This window comes from Conger conger, chromosome 4, assembly GCF_963514075.1.
Source record: "Conger conger chromosome 4, fConCon1.1, whole genome shotgun sequence".
NCBI lineage: Eukaryota > Metazoa > Chordata > Actinopteri > Anguilliformes > Congridae > Conger > Conger conger.
This window is the reverse complement of record NC_083763.1, coordinates 67413100-67432442: the sequence shown is the minus strand read 5'-3', so window position 1 is coordinate 67432442 and position 19343 is coordinate 67413100. Positions and strand designations below refer to the sequence as shown.

General features: G+C 37.2%; 1 protein-coding gene across 1 annotated transcript; it reads left to right on the top strand.

Moving 5' to 3' along the window:
* The first annotated feature begins 12814 nt into the window (after positions 1–12814).
* Positions 12815–15778, top strand: mnx1 (motor neuron and pancreas homeobox 1). Its single transcript, XM_061240880.1, has 3 exons — positions 12815–13307; positions 14718–14878; positions 15341–15778. The coding sequence occupies exons 1-3, from the start codon at positions 12815–12817 to the stop codon at positions 15626–15628; spliced, it is 942 nt and encodes a 313-aa protein (XP_061096864.1). The 3' UTR covers positions 15629–15778.
* The last annotated feature ends 3565 nt before the right edge of the window (positions 15779–19343 follow it).

Genomic DNA, 19343 nt, shown 5'->3' with positions numbered 1-19343 from the left:
CGATGCAGCAGAGATGATTTTTCCTCCTTCAGAACACAAGCAACAGTAAGAAAGATGCAAACGTTCAGAAGAAATCATCAATACGGAAGATAATGCTACATCCAGAATGTGTGTATACAGAATGTGGGGGAAGCCTGAGGCTCTGTTTGCCCCCCTGACTTACATACACCCTCCTTCCAGGAGTGAGTGTTCTTTACAACGCCTTATAGGAGCCCTATGTCATTAGGACCAGTGTAATTCAACACAAAATCACATCAAAACAAAAGTTTTATTCTACTGAGTGCACTGACCACACCGGTCTTTGAGTTACAAGGGTAGAATTGCATGTTATTAATCATAGCATACTACATGATGTTGTCTGCTTGATTTGAAGCACACAGGGTGGTATGTAATGAGATACACTATTAGAATAACACAGGCTTTTCTTCACAATGAAACCTGAGGATCAGATTCTGTCAGTGTATCTAATTTTAGTCTTGCCTTTTTACTTGCTCCTCCAAGAGACACCTTGGGCCTTGTTTTGAAATTTCCCTCAAAGCTGAACATGGTCAAAATGTTTCCATCGAACCAAAGTCCAGATGACGAAGCAACGTTGCCTGAAATGCAAGGACTGAAGTTAAGAGGAGGCTACACGAAAATGAAAGTGAAAGCACAGAAGCGTGTAATCATGAAATATGACAACTGCTTGGTTATTTTGAAGTGATATTTATGTGTACAATAGCATCAGGTCAAGGAAGATAAGGTCAGAGAAGTTTGTCAGGAAGTGTGATGGAGGAACTGTGATTCAGAACACATGAATCCCTGGAAGTTTTAGGCTAAATGCTACATTCAGTTTAAAGACTAGTTTGGTGGGCTGGCAGGTCATTACATTAATGAAGCATCTCTAAAATAGCAATCCCTTCCATGTATTAAAATAATTATCCACGCATACATGCACATTCTTTAACTCCAAATTCCAAAATGACTCCTCTCATGACAGTTTAATGAGCCAATATGAAAGTTGAAAGTTGAAAAGTTGATATGCAATAGCAATAAACGTCATCAACATGGTGTGCCCCCTTAACTATTCATAAGCTCTGAGCATTGATTAAAATTATAATTAATAGGCCAGAACACAACCAATGCATACGAAATGCAATGCAGTAACCAATCTGTTTGACATGCTTTCTGCGTGTACATTCCTATCACCATCAAATGCATTATCCCGAGACCAATGCTAAATAGCCTAGACAAACCTATCACAGAAAGAAACCATCGGCCACAAAATTTCGAAACTAGCCTAGCAGGCCACCACAGTATAAAGCCGATGAAGTGTGCTACAGCTCATAATAAGATGGTGTAAACCAGTTGTAGTTGTCTGTAATTGCGACTACATGTCATTCTTAGCTTTCTTCCGACACAGCCCAGCAAGCTCATTCGTAAGAAAACGAGTAGAGCCGGCTAAATTTAATTTCATGCTTTCGCTAGACTGCTAGAACATTCATCTGTGACTGTGCATAGGCCTTCATTCGGCTCAGTGCAAAGAGAATAGCTAACGATAGCTAAATCTCAATGTGAATGTCAGCTAGATAACTGTTAGCTCACAATAGACAATATGGTGCCTGGGTACTTTAGTTCAAATGTTTATGAGGCAACGCAATGTTAGTCTTGGTAACACTAGCTTCAGTGGAAGTAACAGAGGATGTTAGATAACGTTATGCCATCCCCATACATCAGCTATTTTAGCGAGTGGTGTAAGTTAGTAACCCAGATAACGTTACCAAGCAGTATCTGTTAGATGCATAGCGCTGTAGCAAAGTTACATCAATACGGAGGCTGCTCAACTGAAACACCGATTGATTAGGATCCTTTGCCCAAACCGAAACTAACAGCCATGGTCTCACTAAGCAAGCCAGCATGTAGCTAGCTACTACTAGAATCTGTGCTCGTTCATAGCTAGCTAGCCAATGACTTTGCAGCGATTTCAACCACTGTCAAAAGTTAAAGAAACACTCTATTTGCAATCAAATTTGCTCCCGATTTCAGTTTTAGTGAGCTACCTTATATTCATTCCCGATCTCGCTACTCCTAAATGACTCAGCAGCTGGCTAACATAACGTTAGCTGATGATTTTATAAATGCTGCTGTAGCTAGCTCCAGCTAACTAGCTATCCACTAAGATAGCTTCTATGCTAGCAACCCAGAGAATCAATGTACCTTAAGAAAAACATAGTTTTATCATTATTTGCACTGCCAAAGTATACACATAGCTACTACTTTAGCATTGTAGCTAATTTAGTCAGCTAGCTAGTGCTAACGATACAAAATAAATCCGCTAATGTTTCTTGCTAGGAGCTAGCTAACACCAGCTGCTACTAAAGGGGGGTTAGCTATCTGCTGCTAGCTAGCCATAGCTTTATACACTGGGCTAACTATTCGGACATATTTATTAAAATGTATGTCACTTTTTTGGGCTACCATTATCTGGTTGTATAAAATGTAAAGCGTTTTACCTGTGAATAATGAAAGGAGCAACTGAATTACAGTCAGTCTTTAATGTTGCAACCACGTAAACAGAGATTGTTCCCTTGTTTTTCCCCCTTTCCAGAAACAACACAGTGTGTGCGGGGTGCCCGTCCTCTAAAAGATGATTGGGCAGTACAGTCATTGCTAATGCGCCATTCGTTGAAAATAACGTCACTAAAAGTGAACGTTGCCTCCTACTTGTAGGGAGGACAACCGAAAAATTTATTTCCGGAAATCAACATGAATATTATGATTATTATCTCAGTTTAACCTTAAATTAACGTGTGGTGGACAATAATTCTGCTTAGGTTGAATTTTAATGTGACAAAATGACTGACATTCCCCAGAACTAGCACTTAGTTATTGTAAGTTTGATCACCTCTACTGTAAAGTAAAAAAGTGGACAAATTACGTTTTCTGTGAGAAACCTATTGGCGAGCTCACGTGCACACACAGCGGTATACATTCTAAAACTCCACTTTGCCCTCCCTACTTTCACGTTCATAAGAGCTCGCTTCCTGACTTGTCACCAGCTTGTCACCGGGCTTGCTGATTTACCACCGAAAACACAAAATAGTGCTGGTCACGTTTAGGGTCTTGATTGGATCTCACCGTCGTGGCTTTCTTGGTTTATATTGAGACAGACCGCAAAAGGCAGTCAAAAGAGTACGCCTGACATTCCCCAGAACCTCAATAGCCTGTCTCCCAATGTCTTTGTTTTGAATAAGTGATGCACACCCATACATGTTATTTCTTTAATCTAAAGTGATTTACAGTTGATTAGACTAAGCAGGAGACAATCCCCCTGGAGCAATGCAGGGTTCAAGGCCTTGCTCAAGCAGCTGTGCGGATCTTATCGTGGCTACAGGCTACCCTATACCTCCTTGTATAAAGAGGTGCATATCCTTAGTATGACTGTCTCTTGTGTGAGGAGTGCTCCAAAAATCATGTTTTGCCACCTGGCGATGAACGGGTCAGGGAAACAAATATAGTTTGACCGATATTTATTAAATGAATGAAAGCTGAGTGCTGTAAAAATAGCTATTAAATAAACAATTCTGACCTGTGGAAAAATTGACCAGTGAATGGTTGGTGTTCATTAAGTAGTATACAGTAGCTTGTGATCAAGGAGAACGGAAATTATTTCAAACACTAACAATGGCAAATTAAGCATCAGAAAAACAGTCCATCCTATCTAAGCTCATACCAGAGAGTAGAGTGCATCCAGTACATCTGATCTGTAAGCTGTTCCACTCCCTGTGACAACTGTCTAAAACAAATATCAATGTGGTATCAATTGCTGTTCATTTTCCTTCAACTAAATGTAACTTAACAGGTAGTGTTTTGAAAATGAATGCACAAAACTGCCTGGGATGAGTAAACACGGCAGTCAGAATTTCAAACATGCATAGTTCAAGACAAATAAATGTAAGCTATCAAGTGTGAGCAAATTATGAAGAACATGGATGGTACGGAATGTCATTTATATTTTAAATTATAAACTGCATGCAAGCCTTCGGCGCTGAATGTTAAAACTTCCAATTCTACTGTTTCTGGTCTCTTGAAAAAGTGCACAAGCCCTGCTCAGACTTTGAAATCTAATAGGACAAAATCTCCAATAGGACGAAATCTCTCCTCCTCATATTCTGAAGGATTTATGAGGTAATGAGCGCTTTCATTCTCCTTTTAAGTTTGAAAATGATACATCAGGGCCATTTCACTTATATTTCAGGTGATACTTCCACATAAAATCAGTGACTCTTGATCACCCGTTAGGTCACTCCTTCTCAGGAATGTCAGAAAGGTCCTGCATTTGTGCCACAGTCTATGTCCAATTAAACCATAATTCATCATCACTGCATTCTAATTGCTCGATTGTCACAGAAAGGACTCCCATCTTTCTCTCTGTTGTCTCAGTGCCTTTTACAGCCGTCGCTTATGATTTATTGTTGGTTATGCTCTCTTTAAAATATTATGCACTTGAAAATCATGAGCGCATAAGCAATGGCCTTTTTTTGGCTGTATTTTTCAAATGGAATTTGTCAATATACTGAATGTGAAAAACAATGGTGTCAAAAGTAATTATATCCATTTACTCAAAGATGTTGGCTCTGCTGCCAGTTTGGCACTTGAGAGTGAAATGTGTTGGACTAGTGAACAAGGGCAAAAAGGACGGTACCTCAGACTGCCTTTACCCTCTCGATAATACTTTATCCATTTTCCTTAAAATAATAAATTTGACTAATTGTGGGGGATTTTATAAGAATCTGCAGATTTGTAAGTCTGTAGTTTTAAAATGAAATCAATCTTACGTTGAATTCTTGTCAAATAGTGGACAGTGAAAAATGGCACCATCTTAGGTGTTGCACATCTAGCTAATCTACTTAGTGGGGGGAAATGTGCTTTTGGAAAAGACATCAATGTGATTTAGTGCCTCAAGGCTGTCACAACATGTTTAGCATCTTTACCGAATGAACAAAAGCTGTGTTCCGAAGGTAGCAACCGAATGAGGTGAAACAGATTTTTGGATGATGGATACATCACAAGGGAAATTAATTGGAGTTTGGGTAATGAATGAAAAGAATAGAGTGCACATTTTGGACACAGTTCATGCCTGCTACCTGAGGACACTGCTGATTCAATCACTGAAGAACTGGCTGTATAGCTCTCAATAAAAAGATCTAACCTAAGAGGTCATTTCAAACAATGCTCAGGACATTTGTTCACATATCTAATTAATAAGAATGCACTCCATATTTTATTATGTATTCACTACAACAACCAAAAAAAAAAGGATGTGTTTTTTATAAAGCTTCTAATGTTTCATGCAAAGATTTTCACGGGTTGTAATATTTAATTGGTTTGGTAGCAGTAGAGTAAAACATGTACGTACAAGATGAGTTCACCTTGGACATATGGCTGAATGCAGTGACAATTATTTTCCAGATCAGATGATTATAATCGGGTTTGTTAAGATAAAAAAGTGGCAGTGACATTTAGTCGGTGTACAATGAGTCAGACTAGGCTAAACCTATTGAGCTCTCTTTGACAAAAAACTATCATGAGCACACACTGCTTCCGATTACACTAACAGTGAAGGATATGTTGTTTCTGGTTTTTGAAGTTAATGTAATATATATTATGAAAAATAGTAATGAGGTAGGCTTATATTCAGTTCCAAATCATAACATAAATTGCACATTTAATGCTATAGATAAGTTTATTTGTTACCCTTAGCAACATTCTTTTAATGACACCAAAACATCACATCAGTTTGGCCTTTCAAATTCTGTCATACATTTTATACAGGTATGGTGTTCCACATGTCATCCATGCAGGAGCATTGTGTGATATGTGTTATATACACTCAGTGAGCACTTTATTAGGTAAACCAGTACACCAGCTTGTTAATGCAAATATTCAATCAGCCAGTCATATGGATAGATGCATAAAAGCATGCAGACATGGTCAAGAGGTTCAGCTGTTTTTCAGACCAAATGTCAGAATAGGAAAGAAATGTTATCTAAGTGACTGATTGTGATCTAAGTGACTGACAACTCAGAATGATTATTGGTGCAAGACAGAGTAGTTTGAATATCTCAGAAACTGCTGATCTCCTGGGATTTTCATGCACAACTGTCTGTAGAGTCTGCAGAGAATGGTGCGAAAAAATAAAAACAGCCAATGAGCAGCAGTCCTGTGGGCAAAAAAAATATTGTTAATGAGAGAGGTCAGAGGAGAAGTGCCAGACTGGTCAAAGCTGACAGGAAGGTGACAGTAACGCAAGTAACCACACATTACAACAGTGGAATGCGAAAGAGCATCTTTGAACACACAACGTGTCAAGCCTCTAAGTGGTTAGCCTACAGCAGCAGAAGACCAATAAGTCAAAACGAATAAGTCTTATAAATAAGCTAACAAAGTGCTCACTGAGTGTATATATTATCGAATGTATCACAATGTATTACACAAAACTCATAGAGTATAGTTATGAAAGAGATACCAAAATCATCAGGTTGCATTCAATCCAAGCAACAATAATAGAAATTTAGGCTGTAGCAGAGAAAATGACAGGTATCATGCAACGGCATCCCTCTACTGGTAAGATTAGATGTCCTTCACACCTATATCAATACTCCACTCATCCAAGGCTTACTCTGAATAGCCCAGCTAATTTTGAATGCCAAATTTGTGTTGTACATTTCTTAAAACATATAATAACTATAATATAGAATTTGTAGAATAAAAGTAGAATGTTGTAGAATAGAAATGGAAGGTTGGAGAATAAAAGTAGAATGTTGTAGAATAGAAATGGAAGGTTGTAGAATAAAAATAGAACGTTGTAGAATAGAAGTAGTATGTTGTAGAATAGAAGTAGTGTGTTCATGTCCCAGGTGGATGAGGAAGCTGAACGGCATGAATTGGTTCAATTAAATCCAATTATGCAGCCAATAACACACATGTTAATAATGTATATTGTATATGGGCATGTATTCATGACAAAAAGTTAAAAAAAATAATTTCAAAAAATGCTTCCGGTCTCTTATTTTCCAACCAACTGTCATGGGAAATAACATTCAGTTAATGGAAACTTATTTGCAAAAGAAATCCAACTCATGTGCTGTTGTTTTAATAAGCATTAGCATTTAACAACACATTTTCCCAGAGCTAATCAGTGTACACAGTTTCCACATGGTTTTCACAAATGCACTTCTACAACATTGAGTTCTTGCGATGTTTTTGGCATTTATTTTTTTATTTTTTTGTGCTTTTGTATTTATGTGGAATGCGGGGACTCTTGCGTGGGAAACAAAATGACCATAAGCACAACATTATATAATTGTAATACTCTAAATAAGTTCTGAGATAAGGCCTACCTGAGATAATCTTCCTGATAAAGTGTTCTGTTTCCTGGCATGCCCTGCTGATAGGTCTGTAATAAATCACTCCTAGCTACTGGCTTAAGAAGATTGCTCTAAGGATATTTGAGATCACCTATCATTAAATCTGATGTCATGGAGACATGGGATACTGAAAGCTTGTCACACTTGAAATAATTGGATGTAAATGTCCAATTTAATTCAAAGGTATGATTTTTGTTTTCAAAGAACACTGATCTTTGGCATTATAGACCAGAGATCATTAAAACACTGTAATATTACATTATTAGCATTTGGCAGACGCTCTTATCCAGAGCGACATACGGTTGATTAGGCTAAGCAGGAGACAATCTTCCCCTGGAGCAATGCAGGATTAGGGGCCTTGCTCAAGGACCCAACGGCTGTGGCTCTTATTGTGGCTACACCGGGATTAGAACCACCGACCTTGCGTGTCCCAGTCATTTACCTTAACCACTACGCTACATGCCGCCCCTATATAATGTAATACATTACATTATACAACAGACCTGTGACAGCAGTAATAATAATTTGAAGAAGAAAATAGTGGGTTATTAACATATTCCTTTATTTTTTGTTGATCAATTTTAAGTAATAATTTATGGATGGCTCATCCTTAAAGTGAATGAAAAGTGAAAATAATCTCAGAATTCCAATGATGTTGAGAACGCACATTTATTTTAACGCTGGACGTAAGCACAAGTCTGTCTATTGTGTGAAAATCTACAATTTCACTCTTATCATAACCATTTCAACCTTATTGATTAAAAATGGTGTCCATCTGCCATTATCAGTATCATTAATGACTAATGTCACTAATAGAGAATCTGATTTAATAACTGTTTTATTAAATGTTATTACATTATTATTCGGGGGCTCAGGTTTTAGTCTATCTAAAGGCCTATCAATGTGCATGTATACAAAACTGATGGGCCTACATCATATAACTACACGGCCTCATCATTGTCATCATCATCATCATCATCATCATCGCCATCATCAACTCGAAACAAAATGGAGGCCACTGTACTGCGCTGGAGGTGGACCCCTCTAAATTATATAATAATATTGTCATTCTGCAGACGTAGTCCATACACTTCTCTGGATAATTCGTTTCGCAATCAGTTCCCCCAGCCCTCAGAACACACATGTCGTTATTGCTGCTGTTGGACTTGATCCCCTAATGGTAACAGATAGCATAGTCTATCGTTCAAGGGCTTTTTCCTGAAAGAAATGCACTCGAAAATGCCTTACTCAACAAATTAAATTGATAAAATGATGATGGGCTACAAATGCGTTTAAAAGCAGCCGATACATTTGAAGACAGCGGCCATTTGTGCCAATTTATTTGAATGTATTTATCGCTATAAAAGAGACAGAACGGGTCCTCTTAAATTGCCTTTTCATAATGAACACATTTACAGTGGGTAATTAATATATAAACTATTTCGATTTGTCACATTGATTTGTATTTCAGTTAATTGTGAAAGTAATTACTGGACAAATTAACAGCTTTCAGAAAAGACCGGGCTTTTGGGGTCTGTATCCATCTCAGAGTGCAATATTAATTTTCTCTTCTGTTGATGTGATGAATAAGAGTCATAAATCTATTTGATCGGTGCAGGCCAAGACTAAATGGCTTCATATTTCACTTGTGGTTTAATAGAAATATTCATGCCTTCTCTTAATGAAATTAAACCAAAGGAGGAGGGGACAGCACAGACCGCTGGTAAAAGACATGGACAGCCTTTTCGAAAGACAGATAAGCGAATGATTCCTCTGAAACAGTATATATTTAAAATGTAAAAACAATAAATAATGTTCAAAGTGTTCAAAGCTTCCAAAGCAAATATTGTTTCGCAAATAATACAATAGCTATAGCGCGTTGTGCATTTTAAATTAGTTTGCTTAAAATATGTTATAGTTAAACGTAGCCTGCATCAGAACGAAATGTTTTCAATATGGGACGGTATTAATGTTATAATTAGGATACTCATTACTCTTAATAACAAGGCATCAGTTGAGGTGTAACTATAGGCTAAGACCTTTTGATCTTCGTAATTTAAAAAAAGAAAAAATAATAAGATGCGAAAATATTTAATAACCTATTTGCCTAATTTCTTAATTCGATTTAATGATAGAGTCGTAGTCTACTAAAGCCTATTTGTATACGCCTCCGTCGATTCATAGTGCTGCGTGTAGTGCATTTCAATATCCATTAATCGTTTATCTAACATTCAGCTATAATTTTGTAATCGGTCGTGATATCATCCGTGCGTCCTAATTAAAAAGTAATCCTTTAGTTAAAACTGTCGGTGACTTGTTGATTTCCCCAGTGCAAATAAACGTTTGACGCCGTCCCACGAGAGTGGTTAGCTGATGAATTGACAAAAACTAATCAGCTTTATTGGGAGACAGGTTAAGGGCAACAGGGTGTCAATAATTCTCATCCCGACCTCTTCCTCCATTAACTTAAAGTGGCTGATTAGAGCGAAAGACCCCCAATACATTTCACGCGCTCAATTGCTTAAGGAAACATGCATTTTCCCTCCATAGATCCACTATACACAATTCAGACAGAGAGAGGGAGAAAGAAAAAGCCATCAGATGTCACATTTATCACCGGGGTTTATCACAGTCTCATCTACTAAATGTCACACACTGCAATGTCTTCAGTTTTGATAACGCTGGGTTGTGTCCTAATGCTATTACCTATAAATTGTGAGAACAATTTGGATTATTAGGAGCTTACATAATGATGTTTGCGCGCCATGTCTTCCACTTACTACAACAAAAGAGTTTCATATTGCCAATTTTCAGTCTAGAAGGAAGTTTGGAAGGATATTTTTATTTTTTCTCGCTTGAATAGTTGTTGATGTGGTTTCAATTGTATGGTGTCAGTTTGCGTTGCTATTATTTTACCCACAGTAGCATAATGTTGTACAAAATAAAAAACCTAACCTTGAATAAAAAAGTTGTTCTAAATCGTTTCGATCCGACCGTATGCTTGCTAAATTTGATAATTTATTATTTTAAAAATCGGTGTTCTAAGCCTATCGATTTCACTGTGCTATTGCTTGTGAAGAATACGGAACGGTGATGAAAACAAAATAGCTACTAATTTCGCAAAACTAGTCTTAAAGGCTTAAGTGTATTTATTTATGTATTCATTTATTTATTTATCTATTTCAATTAAGTGAAACGGGTGGCTACCACATGAGACTGGCTTTCAGCTAAATTTCCCCGTTTAATCTACATGGGTCACGGCACATGACAAATTTTCATGACTACATTTGTCAGATTATTTGCATAATAAACAGCTGTCCCTATCCAAGAATCAAAATGATCGTCAAACCACAAGGATGACATTATGTCATAAAATTGAGGTCATGCTTTCACGTGCTTGACATGCTTTCTCTTGCTGCACACTCGCACGATCACACATACTTATGCATCATATAATAGGATATATATATATTTAAAGATATATAAGGCTATATCCTGTACGTATCTTATCATAATAAAAAAAACATAGTTACAGCATTGCATTCTACTATTGCATTCTAAAAAGTTTAGACATGTAGTCCCCTTTCTGATATACACGTGATAAATTCATTATTTTAGTGCACAGTCTATACCCGCACGTCGCAACACATGTAGCTGCAAAGTAAACTGAATCATTGCGGAAATGTACGTTTGTAAGAAATTATCAAAAGTAAATATCACAAACGTATAGAAGTCTGACTGAAACAACTAGGCTTTGACTTTCTTGGAGTGATCATATACGACTGACGGAAATATGTCACAACAAATGGTTAAATGTGTTAAACACTGCTTAGTCACTCCCCTCAGAAAGTCTAAGAATGTGAACTCGAGGGTCAGTGGAATTCAGTAGCCTAAAGACAAAGCAGTAATGTGTCAAATAAGGATAACCGAATGATTTTCACGAGTGCACAGGTGGTGGATATTTCTAACGCGGCCAATGAAAAATTACTTACAGAAGCCTATCGTGAAGAGATAACAACATCAGTTCTTCTGAACACGAGGCCATAGTAAATTTGGGATATAGTAGTGAGTTACTGATCTCAAGAAGTTCATTTCTGGTTCAGATGGGGAAAACAAGCCTACCTTTTGAACACCGCCACACGGATACAGCCTCGGTTAGCAGAATACGTTTCGGCGTGTTTAATAATAATCTTAATTATGCCCAACTGGAATTAATATATGATGTGTTTAAAGTACTTTGCTGAATGATCGTTTCTATGTAGCTAATTCTTCCCACAAATTGCACTTAATTTTTCACAGAACATTCGGGCCCCCAGTCGGACGTACAGGCTACAAAAACAAATCGACATAATAACTGAAATAACCACCGCTACGCGGGCGTTGTAACACAGTCCGGTTGATTCTGGGTTAGCTCGATTTGAGCATTCACTAAACAATTATTTATGTTGTTGTATTACAATAAATACATGAATAAATAAATAAATAAATAAATAAATAAATAAATAAATAAATAAATAAATAAATAAATAAATAAATAAATAAATATACTAGAGAATTATCATTTTAGAATAGTCACAATATGGGATACAAAACTATGCAGTGAAAGCAAACATTATATTACTCAGCAAATCATCTGCGATTTCTTTTTCCGTTCAAGTGCAGCAATTACTTGAAAATAGCATATTAGCATATATTAAGTTATTGCTTATTCATGGTTTGTTTTTTGAAAGTAGGCCCATAATGGAATTTCCATCCATGATTGGCAACCTCTACGAGAACAACAACAACAACAACCCACAGGAAGATGCTGTTTTTCAGTCAATGGTCAGTATGAGCCCTTAAACAGCAATTATTTTTTATTTACTTCAAATGACCTTTTCACTTAAAAATGCCAAATAATAGGCCTAATAATCCTTGCGAACAATGACGTCACTGCGCTTAAAATTTTGCGAAAACGGAACTCGTCATCGCTTATTTTATGCATTTATATGGAGCCTAATCGGCAAAATCTAGATTCTGCTACGACATCCTAGCCATTCGATGTTTTCAAGTCGCGCATTTTATTCTGAATATAATAACAACGGGATAAAACAGCATATAGCTGGAATTTATAGCTAAAGGACAAGACTTGCCGTTAGATCAAGGTGGGATAGACCATTCAGGAAAAGGTATGCAAAGTAGCCACAACACTGACTATAAACAGGCCAGAGATTGACCAATTGGACAACGTCCGGGCAAATACGCAGAACCAATCCTCTTGCTAAGAAAGCTTCAAGTGACAAGCATAGTTCCGCTGCTCAGAATTTAGCCAGGAGCACAAGTTTAAGAAGTGGATTTGCCAGACACTGACACTGTTTAAAGACATCACAGTTCGACTTCTCCGAGCACAGGGGATTGTAGGCCAGATGGAAAAATCCAAAAATTTTCGCATTGATGCGCTTCTAGCCGTTGATCCGCCGAAAGTGCAAACCTCGCCTTTGGCACTAGTAACCTCTTTATCCTCCTCTTCGCTTTCATCGTCCGGAAGTGCACCAGCCTCTGAGTTGAACACTAGCACAGATTCCTTGAGAACAGAAACCCCGTCTCCGCCGAGGATTTCTTCGTGTGGTTTGATTCCTAAACCTGGTTTCCTGAACAGTCCGCACTCCGGCATGGTCGGATTACACCCTCAGAGCACCGCGGGCATACCCCCTCAAGCTCTATACGGCCATCCGATGTACACTTACTCGGCGGCTGCCCTGGGTCAGCACCCTGCCCTGTCCTACTCTTATCCTCACGGTTCCCACCATCACCATCCCAGCGAATCTATTAAACTTACTGCTGGAACCTTTCAACTTGACCACTGGCTCCGTGTCTCCACAGCAGGAATGATGCTTCCGAAAATGCCTGATTTTAACTGTAAGTAAAACTCGGTTACATTTCAATCTCAACTGTAGCTACTACCTGTGTCCGGTGGTGAACATTAACTACTGATGGACTGTACTTTTGTTCTTGCAGCAACTGGTTTATGGGATCGTTCTTGTTGATTTTGAAAAAGGCTACTTCTTATCGAACTTGACTATGTTCTTTAAATGTCCTTATCGTGTAGGGTAACCTATACTCCTATCAGTCAACGAGTATGCTGCTTTTCCTGTATATAAACTACACTATTAATTTAAGACTGAAGAGATTAAAACCTAAAAATATGAGCCTATATCAACTAATGTCTGATAACAGAGCGATTCCAGAATGTATCATGTGCAAGGGTGTAATTCTGCACTTTTAATATATTTAATATATTTTCTTCGTAATTACATTGGTGGTATTAATACGCATACCAGAGCTAATTCTATAGCTCATTCATAGCTTTCCAATTTAATACTGCCGGGAATGTTATGGATTCTACATTGCACCGAGAAAAAATACAGTTCTTTCATTCAGAAAATGAGAGACAGAATGATGTATGTCCTTGGAGGAACTAAATAGACAGATAATGGACACTGGGAAAGTGACAGAATAGTGCGAAAATCCGAGCCGGTCAAGTGTTTGCACACCACAGACTGGCTTTTTGTTCCATTGCACTTTAACAGATTTGTTCAAAACGAGGTGGCAAATAGCCTTTCGTCTCTCCAAATATCGGGTTCTATGGAAATGTTACCAAAGGACCTACTAACAATTACATTGAATACTAAGCATGTCTGAGCGGGGGGCTCTTTTATTACCCTCCCTCATTTTCTTATGGCTTACTTGAGTTCTTATACAATTGCAAACTTTTGAAATAAGGTTGCTTGAACAAGGTTGCTATTAATTGCAACAAGAATAACACACACCGTTGATTGATTAATATGTGTTGATATCTCTACGAATCTTTAATTAAACAGGTTTGAAACAGCAAAACTGTAGCAGTTCTTGACATAACAGAGCCAGAAAAGCGTTCAAGGGAAAGTGGCCTCAGTGGACTTTTGTGTGTGCACACTTGTTATCTTGATCTTGTAGCCTTTATTTCCCCTCCATATGCTGCATATAGTATGCATATAGTAGAATAGCTACTGTATAAAAAAATGTTTTCATACATTGTTCTTTGTGTGTGGGATTACTGTTCTAGTACCATGCTCAATGGATGTATAATCCCAGGTAATACAGTAACAGAGGCCCTGGTTTGAAGGTCTGTGTTTGCGACTGCAAGTGTATTGCCCACGCAAATACATGTAATGCATGTAAACGGTAGCCTATATTTGAACGGTAAACTATTTATTATTGTAATAATAATAATAATAATTATTATTATTATTATTATCTGATGAAATTGACCTTTCTTGTCTCATCCAGCTCAAGCGCAGTCTAATTTACTGGGGAAGTGCCGGAGACCAAGGACTGCATTCACAAGCCAGCAGCTCTTGGAACTAGAACATCAGTTCAAGCTAAATAAATATCTGTCAAGACCGAAAAGATTTGAAGTGGCCACCTCTTTGATGCTAACGGAAACGCAGGTAACATTGGCTTATAGATTTCATTCAATGATATTGTTTAATTACCTTATATTAATTTCATTATGTTTAAGCATTTGTGTTACAACAGAGAATACAAAGGGAATGTCAATTAATGTGACCCAATAGGCTACTTTTAGATTTGGTGCATTCCATTGTCGTTGCACCGCCACTTGCAATATCAATGGCAGACAATGTGTGCTCTCCAGTGCCCGCTGCAGCCACAGGGCTTCTTTCGTGTCCACTAAATTATTTCTAAATGTGACATGTTTTTTGCGAAATAAGAACTATAAGTAGTATGCTTGTAATGTACAAACAGATTTGCCAAATTAAATGAGTATTATATGCTTGCGTGACAAATAAATATTACGCAGCATTACGCCTGACGATCATAGCCAATTATAGGCAACCTCTCTCCTTTACGCGAGTTGTCCTTACGATACTGTTGTTTTCACAATTTTGTAGGTGAAAATATGGTTTCAAAACAGACGCATGAAGTGGAAGAGAAGTAAAAAGGCCAAAGAGCAAGCCGCACAGGAGGCCGAAAAACAGAAAAGCAACAAAAACAGTCAGGATAAATCAGACGGCCAGGACCAAAAGGATTATCAGAAGATCGATTCTGTCAAAAACAGCAGAATAAGAGACTTCAGAGACAGTGACGACGAAGAGGGGGACAATTTCCTGTACAACTCTTCAGATTGCTCATCGGACGACGAACGAAATCACACCGGTGAAATCAGTCCACAGCAGTGAGACAATAAGGTGATAAGATGAAGAAAAGACGCATTTCATATTTTTTCAATGATTCGTTTACAGTAACAGTGCTTTTGACAAAATAAGTTGCATGTATTAACTACCTGCCAAATTCAATGTGGATATTTGAAAAAAAGGTATTTAGTTCTTCATCCCGGGCATCCGGGGAAGGATGAAAAAGGTTTAAATATAGTCAGATTTTCTTTTGTGCAGAATAGCTCAAATATCAAGTAACAATAACAGGCACACTTTAAAATGACATAATCATACTTACGTCAGTCTGTTACACTGCATGTTTTTAAATCTGTCAATGTGTTTAATCGGGCTACAGACGGCTATTGCAATCAATTATGTTCTCTATGTGATGGTTCATCGTCATAAAAGCGAATATTTTGATAAGATGTTATAATCAAATGGTAGTTAAAACTTGAAATATTGGTCTTTGGTAACCACTGCGATTTTAGTTTTATTTTTGAAACTTTGTGTGGTTGTTGCATATCTGTAATTGTATCACAAACGGTTTACGTGCAGGAAAAATGTATCCTCTTTATTTTTGTACATTGTATTTATAAATATGGCTATACAAATGCATGCTAAATTATTGTTTAGCGTTACCCATGGTGCAGATGATATAGAATAAATTTGTTTTATAAAATGTTCAATCTCAGAGATTTAAAACTGATGTCATAACTTGTTAAGCATATCACAAATTAAAGATATGCATATGTGAATGTTTCTCATTTTACATGCCTTACAAGTTTAAACTGTAGGCTACATAACGCACATAATTGACATTACATCGTGAACTCAATATAACATTATTATTATTCAACATTATACCCTAACATATATTATTATTAATATTATTATTATTATTATTATTATTATTATTATTATTATTATTATTATTGTTGTTGTTGCTGTTGCTTTGTTTATTATGTAACCTGCAAAAGCTTACGTGGTCTTTGCATTTGTTCATCAAAACGGACGCTACAACACTATCAGCACCATTCCGAAACATGTAGAAGATAGCAATGTTGGTCCTTACATCGATATTTCATCTCTTTCATCTACAGAAGCTTCCGTCCTCGCTTACCGGGTCAGGTCCTGGGAATTGCTGTTAATAGCACTATCGAATCTGTGCAAATGTGTGGGAGAGCAAATAGAAGTATGAAGGCAAACTGCAGAAACATTTCGCACCAGAACAGCAATGGGCTCATATTAATAAACCTTTGAAAGGTGCCACATCAATCACTGTAGGCCTACGCTTACGCTTGAACATAAGCGTAGCCTATTGCTTTGCGTCTGTCTGAAACCGGCCCAGCCATTTATCTCGAAAAACATCAAATCGCGAAATACATACTTCACAATTCTTTCAGAGAAACGTATTCTTGTGTAACTGAATCAGCTTTTGTTGAATATGTATCATGGGTTGGTCTTGAAATTGTGTTTACTGTTTTCTTATTCTTCTGACGATTATTATTATTATTATTATTATTATTATTATTATTATTATTAGTAGTAGTAGTAGTAGTAGTAGTAGTAGTAGTAGGCTAGTAGTCGTAATAATATTAATATTTATCAATATTTATATCATATACTTCCATTTTTCTCGTACAGCTTGGGTCTATAGGTATAATTTGGTTAGTAAAATGAAGCAGGCTTGAAGCCTCACTTTACAGAGCGTACCTTTTGTCACATCTATGGGATAGGCCTCAGATTGCATTGGCTGTACTATTTACACGGAAAACCTTGACACAATGAAAGGGCACCTTACCGTGAGAAATTCGTTTACGGCACACCTGCAAATCTGTAAATAACTAACAACTAATTATTTAATTAATATGTTGTTTAATTGTAAGACATATTTTCATTTTCACATGTTGCGTTTTGACATTCCGCAAGGTCGCATTACTTCTTCTAATAGCACACTGATATATATTTTTGACCAGGGCCTACTACTAATGATACCGTGCAAACCACGATGCAGGCCACTTATTTAACTTATACATATAAAACATTATCAAATAAAAAAGACAATACCTCCCTCAGCAGACTAGATAGATTTTAGCCATAGTTGCAACGTAATAGAGGTAACTATAGCAAAAACGTCGCTTCCGGCTTTATTAATAATAGTCCGTTTTATCTCGCCAATAAAAGCAATGATCTATTTGGCCTTTGCCAGGAAGCACTACCTAGGATCAATTAGAGCAAATTTAAATATAATCATCTCGTTCTTTTTAGCTGTGGGCCATGGATAACAATTCATTAGTGTATGTAACGTGTATGTGACACTGGCTGGGGTTTACTCAGATGAAAGTTTTATTTATTCATATTTGAGACAAATACCAACGTGTCCCATATTCAATCTTAGCTACAATTTCATTGCCTTATAGCCACAGGAAAACTGGATAAAGTGTTTTTACATTATTTTTCATAACATTCAGGATAAGTGTTGAACCTGGCACAAGATGAATATTGTCAGAAGAGAAAGCTAAACAACACAAGGCAACATCCTATTTTCACATTTATTCCATTAATAAAATAGATAAAATTTTTGGATATGCAGTGATCCTATACAACATGCCCATGCTGATGAACTCATGTGTACAAGACTAATTTTAGGCATTCATTTCTATTGACAAACATCAATATCAATCATAAGAATTGAACCTCCAACTGTTAATGGCAAAACTGACAACTTACAGTATATATTATTTTTCACATACAAGAAAATTGCACATTTATTTTACTCTAGGGGCCATGACAATAATGATTTTGTCTTGTGCAAGTATCTGGATATACTTGTAGTTCTTACAAAAACAACCACAATATACCATTAGTCTGATGTTTTACCTTATCAAAGAGTTTGATTTTCACATAAGCACACAAACATTCACCCAATAGCTACAGTCAACATCCACAATTTCACTTTGATTACACAGTCTGAGGCATCAACCTGGCATGGTCAATGTGAATTGATTATGTGTAATGTAATGCATACACGTGATGAGAAAAATAAACTGCGCTAACTTCATTATTCACTCATTTCAAACTGGCGGGACCCCATTATCCAATCAGGCCAAGGAAATTCTCCAGTGCAACTGAAAGCAGAAAACTCAGCTTATGCGGAATGTATCAATGTTGCACAGCCAGTTAGCTTAAGGGGTATCAGTTATTGATTGAGGTGTAATTTAGCAAACTGTTAGTTTGCCCAGCTGTGGGAATACAAAGAGAGTGACCCGCGTTATCTACTCATCAACACCTCCCAGCGAGAGACAAGGAGGGCTGTTTTTGGAGGGCGACGCAGAGTCAACAGGGGCCGAGCCCTTTCGTGGGGGAGAGGAGGTGAGGTCACTCTCAGCCTGGTGTCAGTTATGGCTCGTTTCCATAACCCGTCAAAGGGTCACGCTGGGGGCAATATCAATCTGTACACAGAAAATAAGACTGGAAAACAAGAGCAAGACTTCATTTTACAGATTTTTATTTGACTTATGGGTATGAATATACACTCAGTGGTCACTTTATTAGGTAGACCTGTACACCGGCTTGTTAATGCAAATTTTAATTTAGCACTGAATTTAACCAGCAGCAACTAAATGCATAAAAGCATGTAGACGTGATCAAGAGGTTGAGCTGTTTTTCAGACCTAATGTCAGAATGGGGAAGAAATATGATCTAAGTGACCGTGGAATGACCATTGGTGCCAGACAAG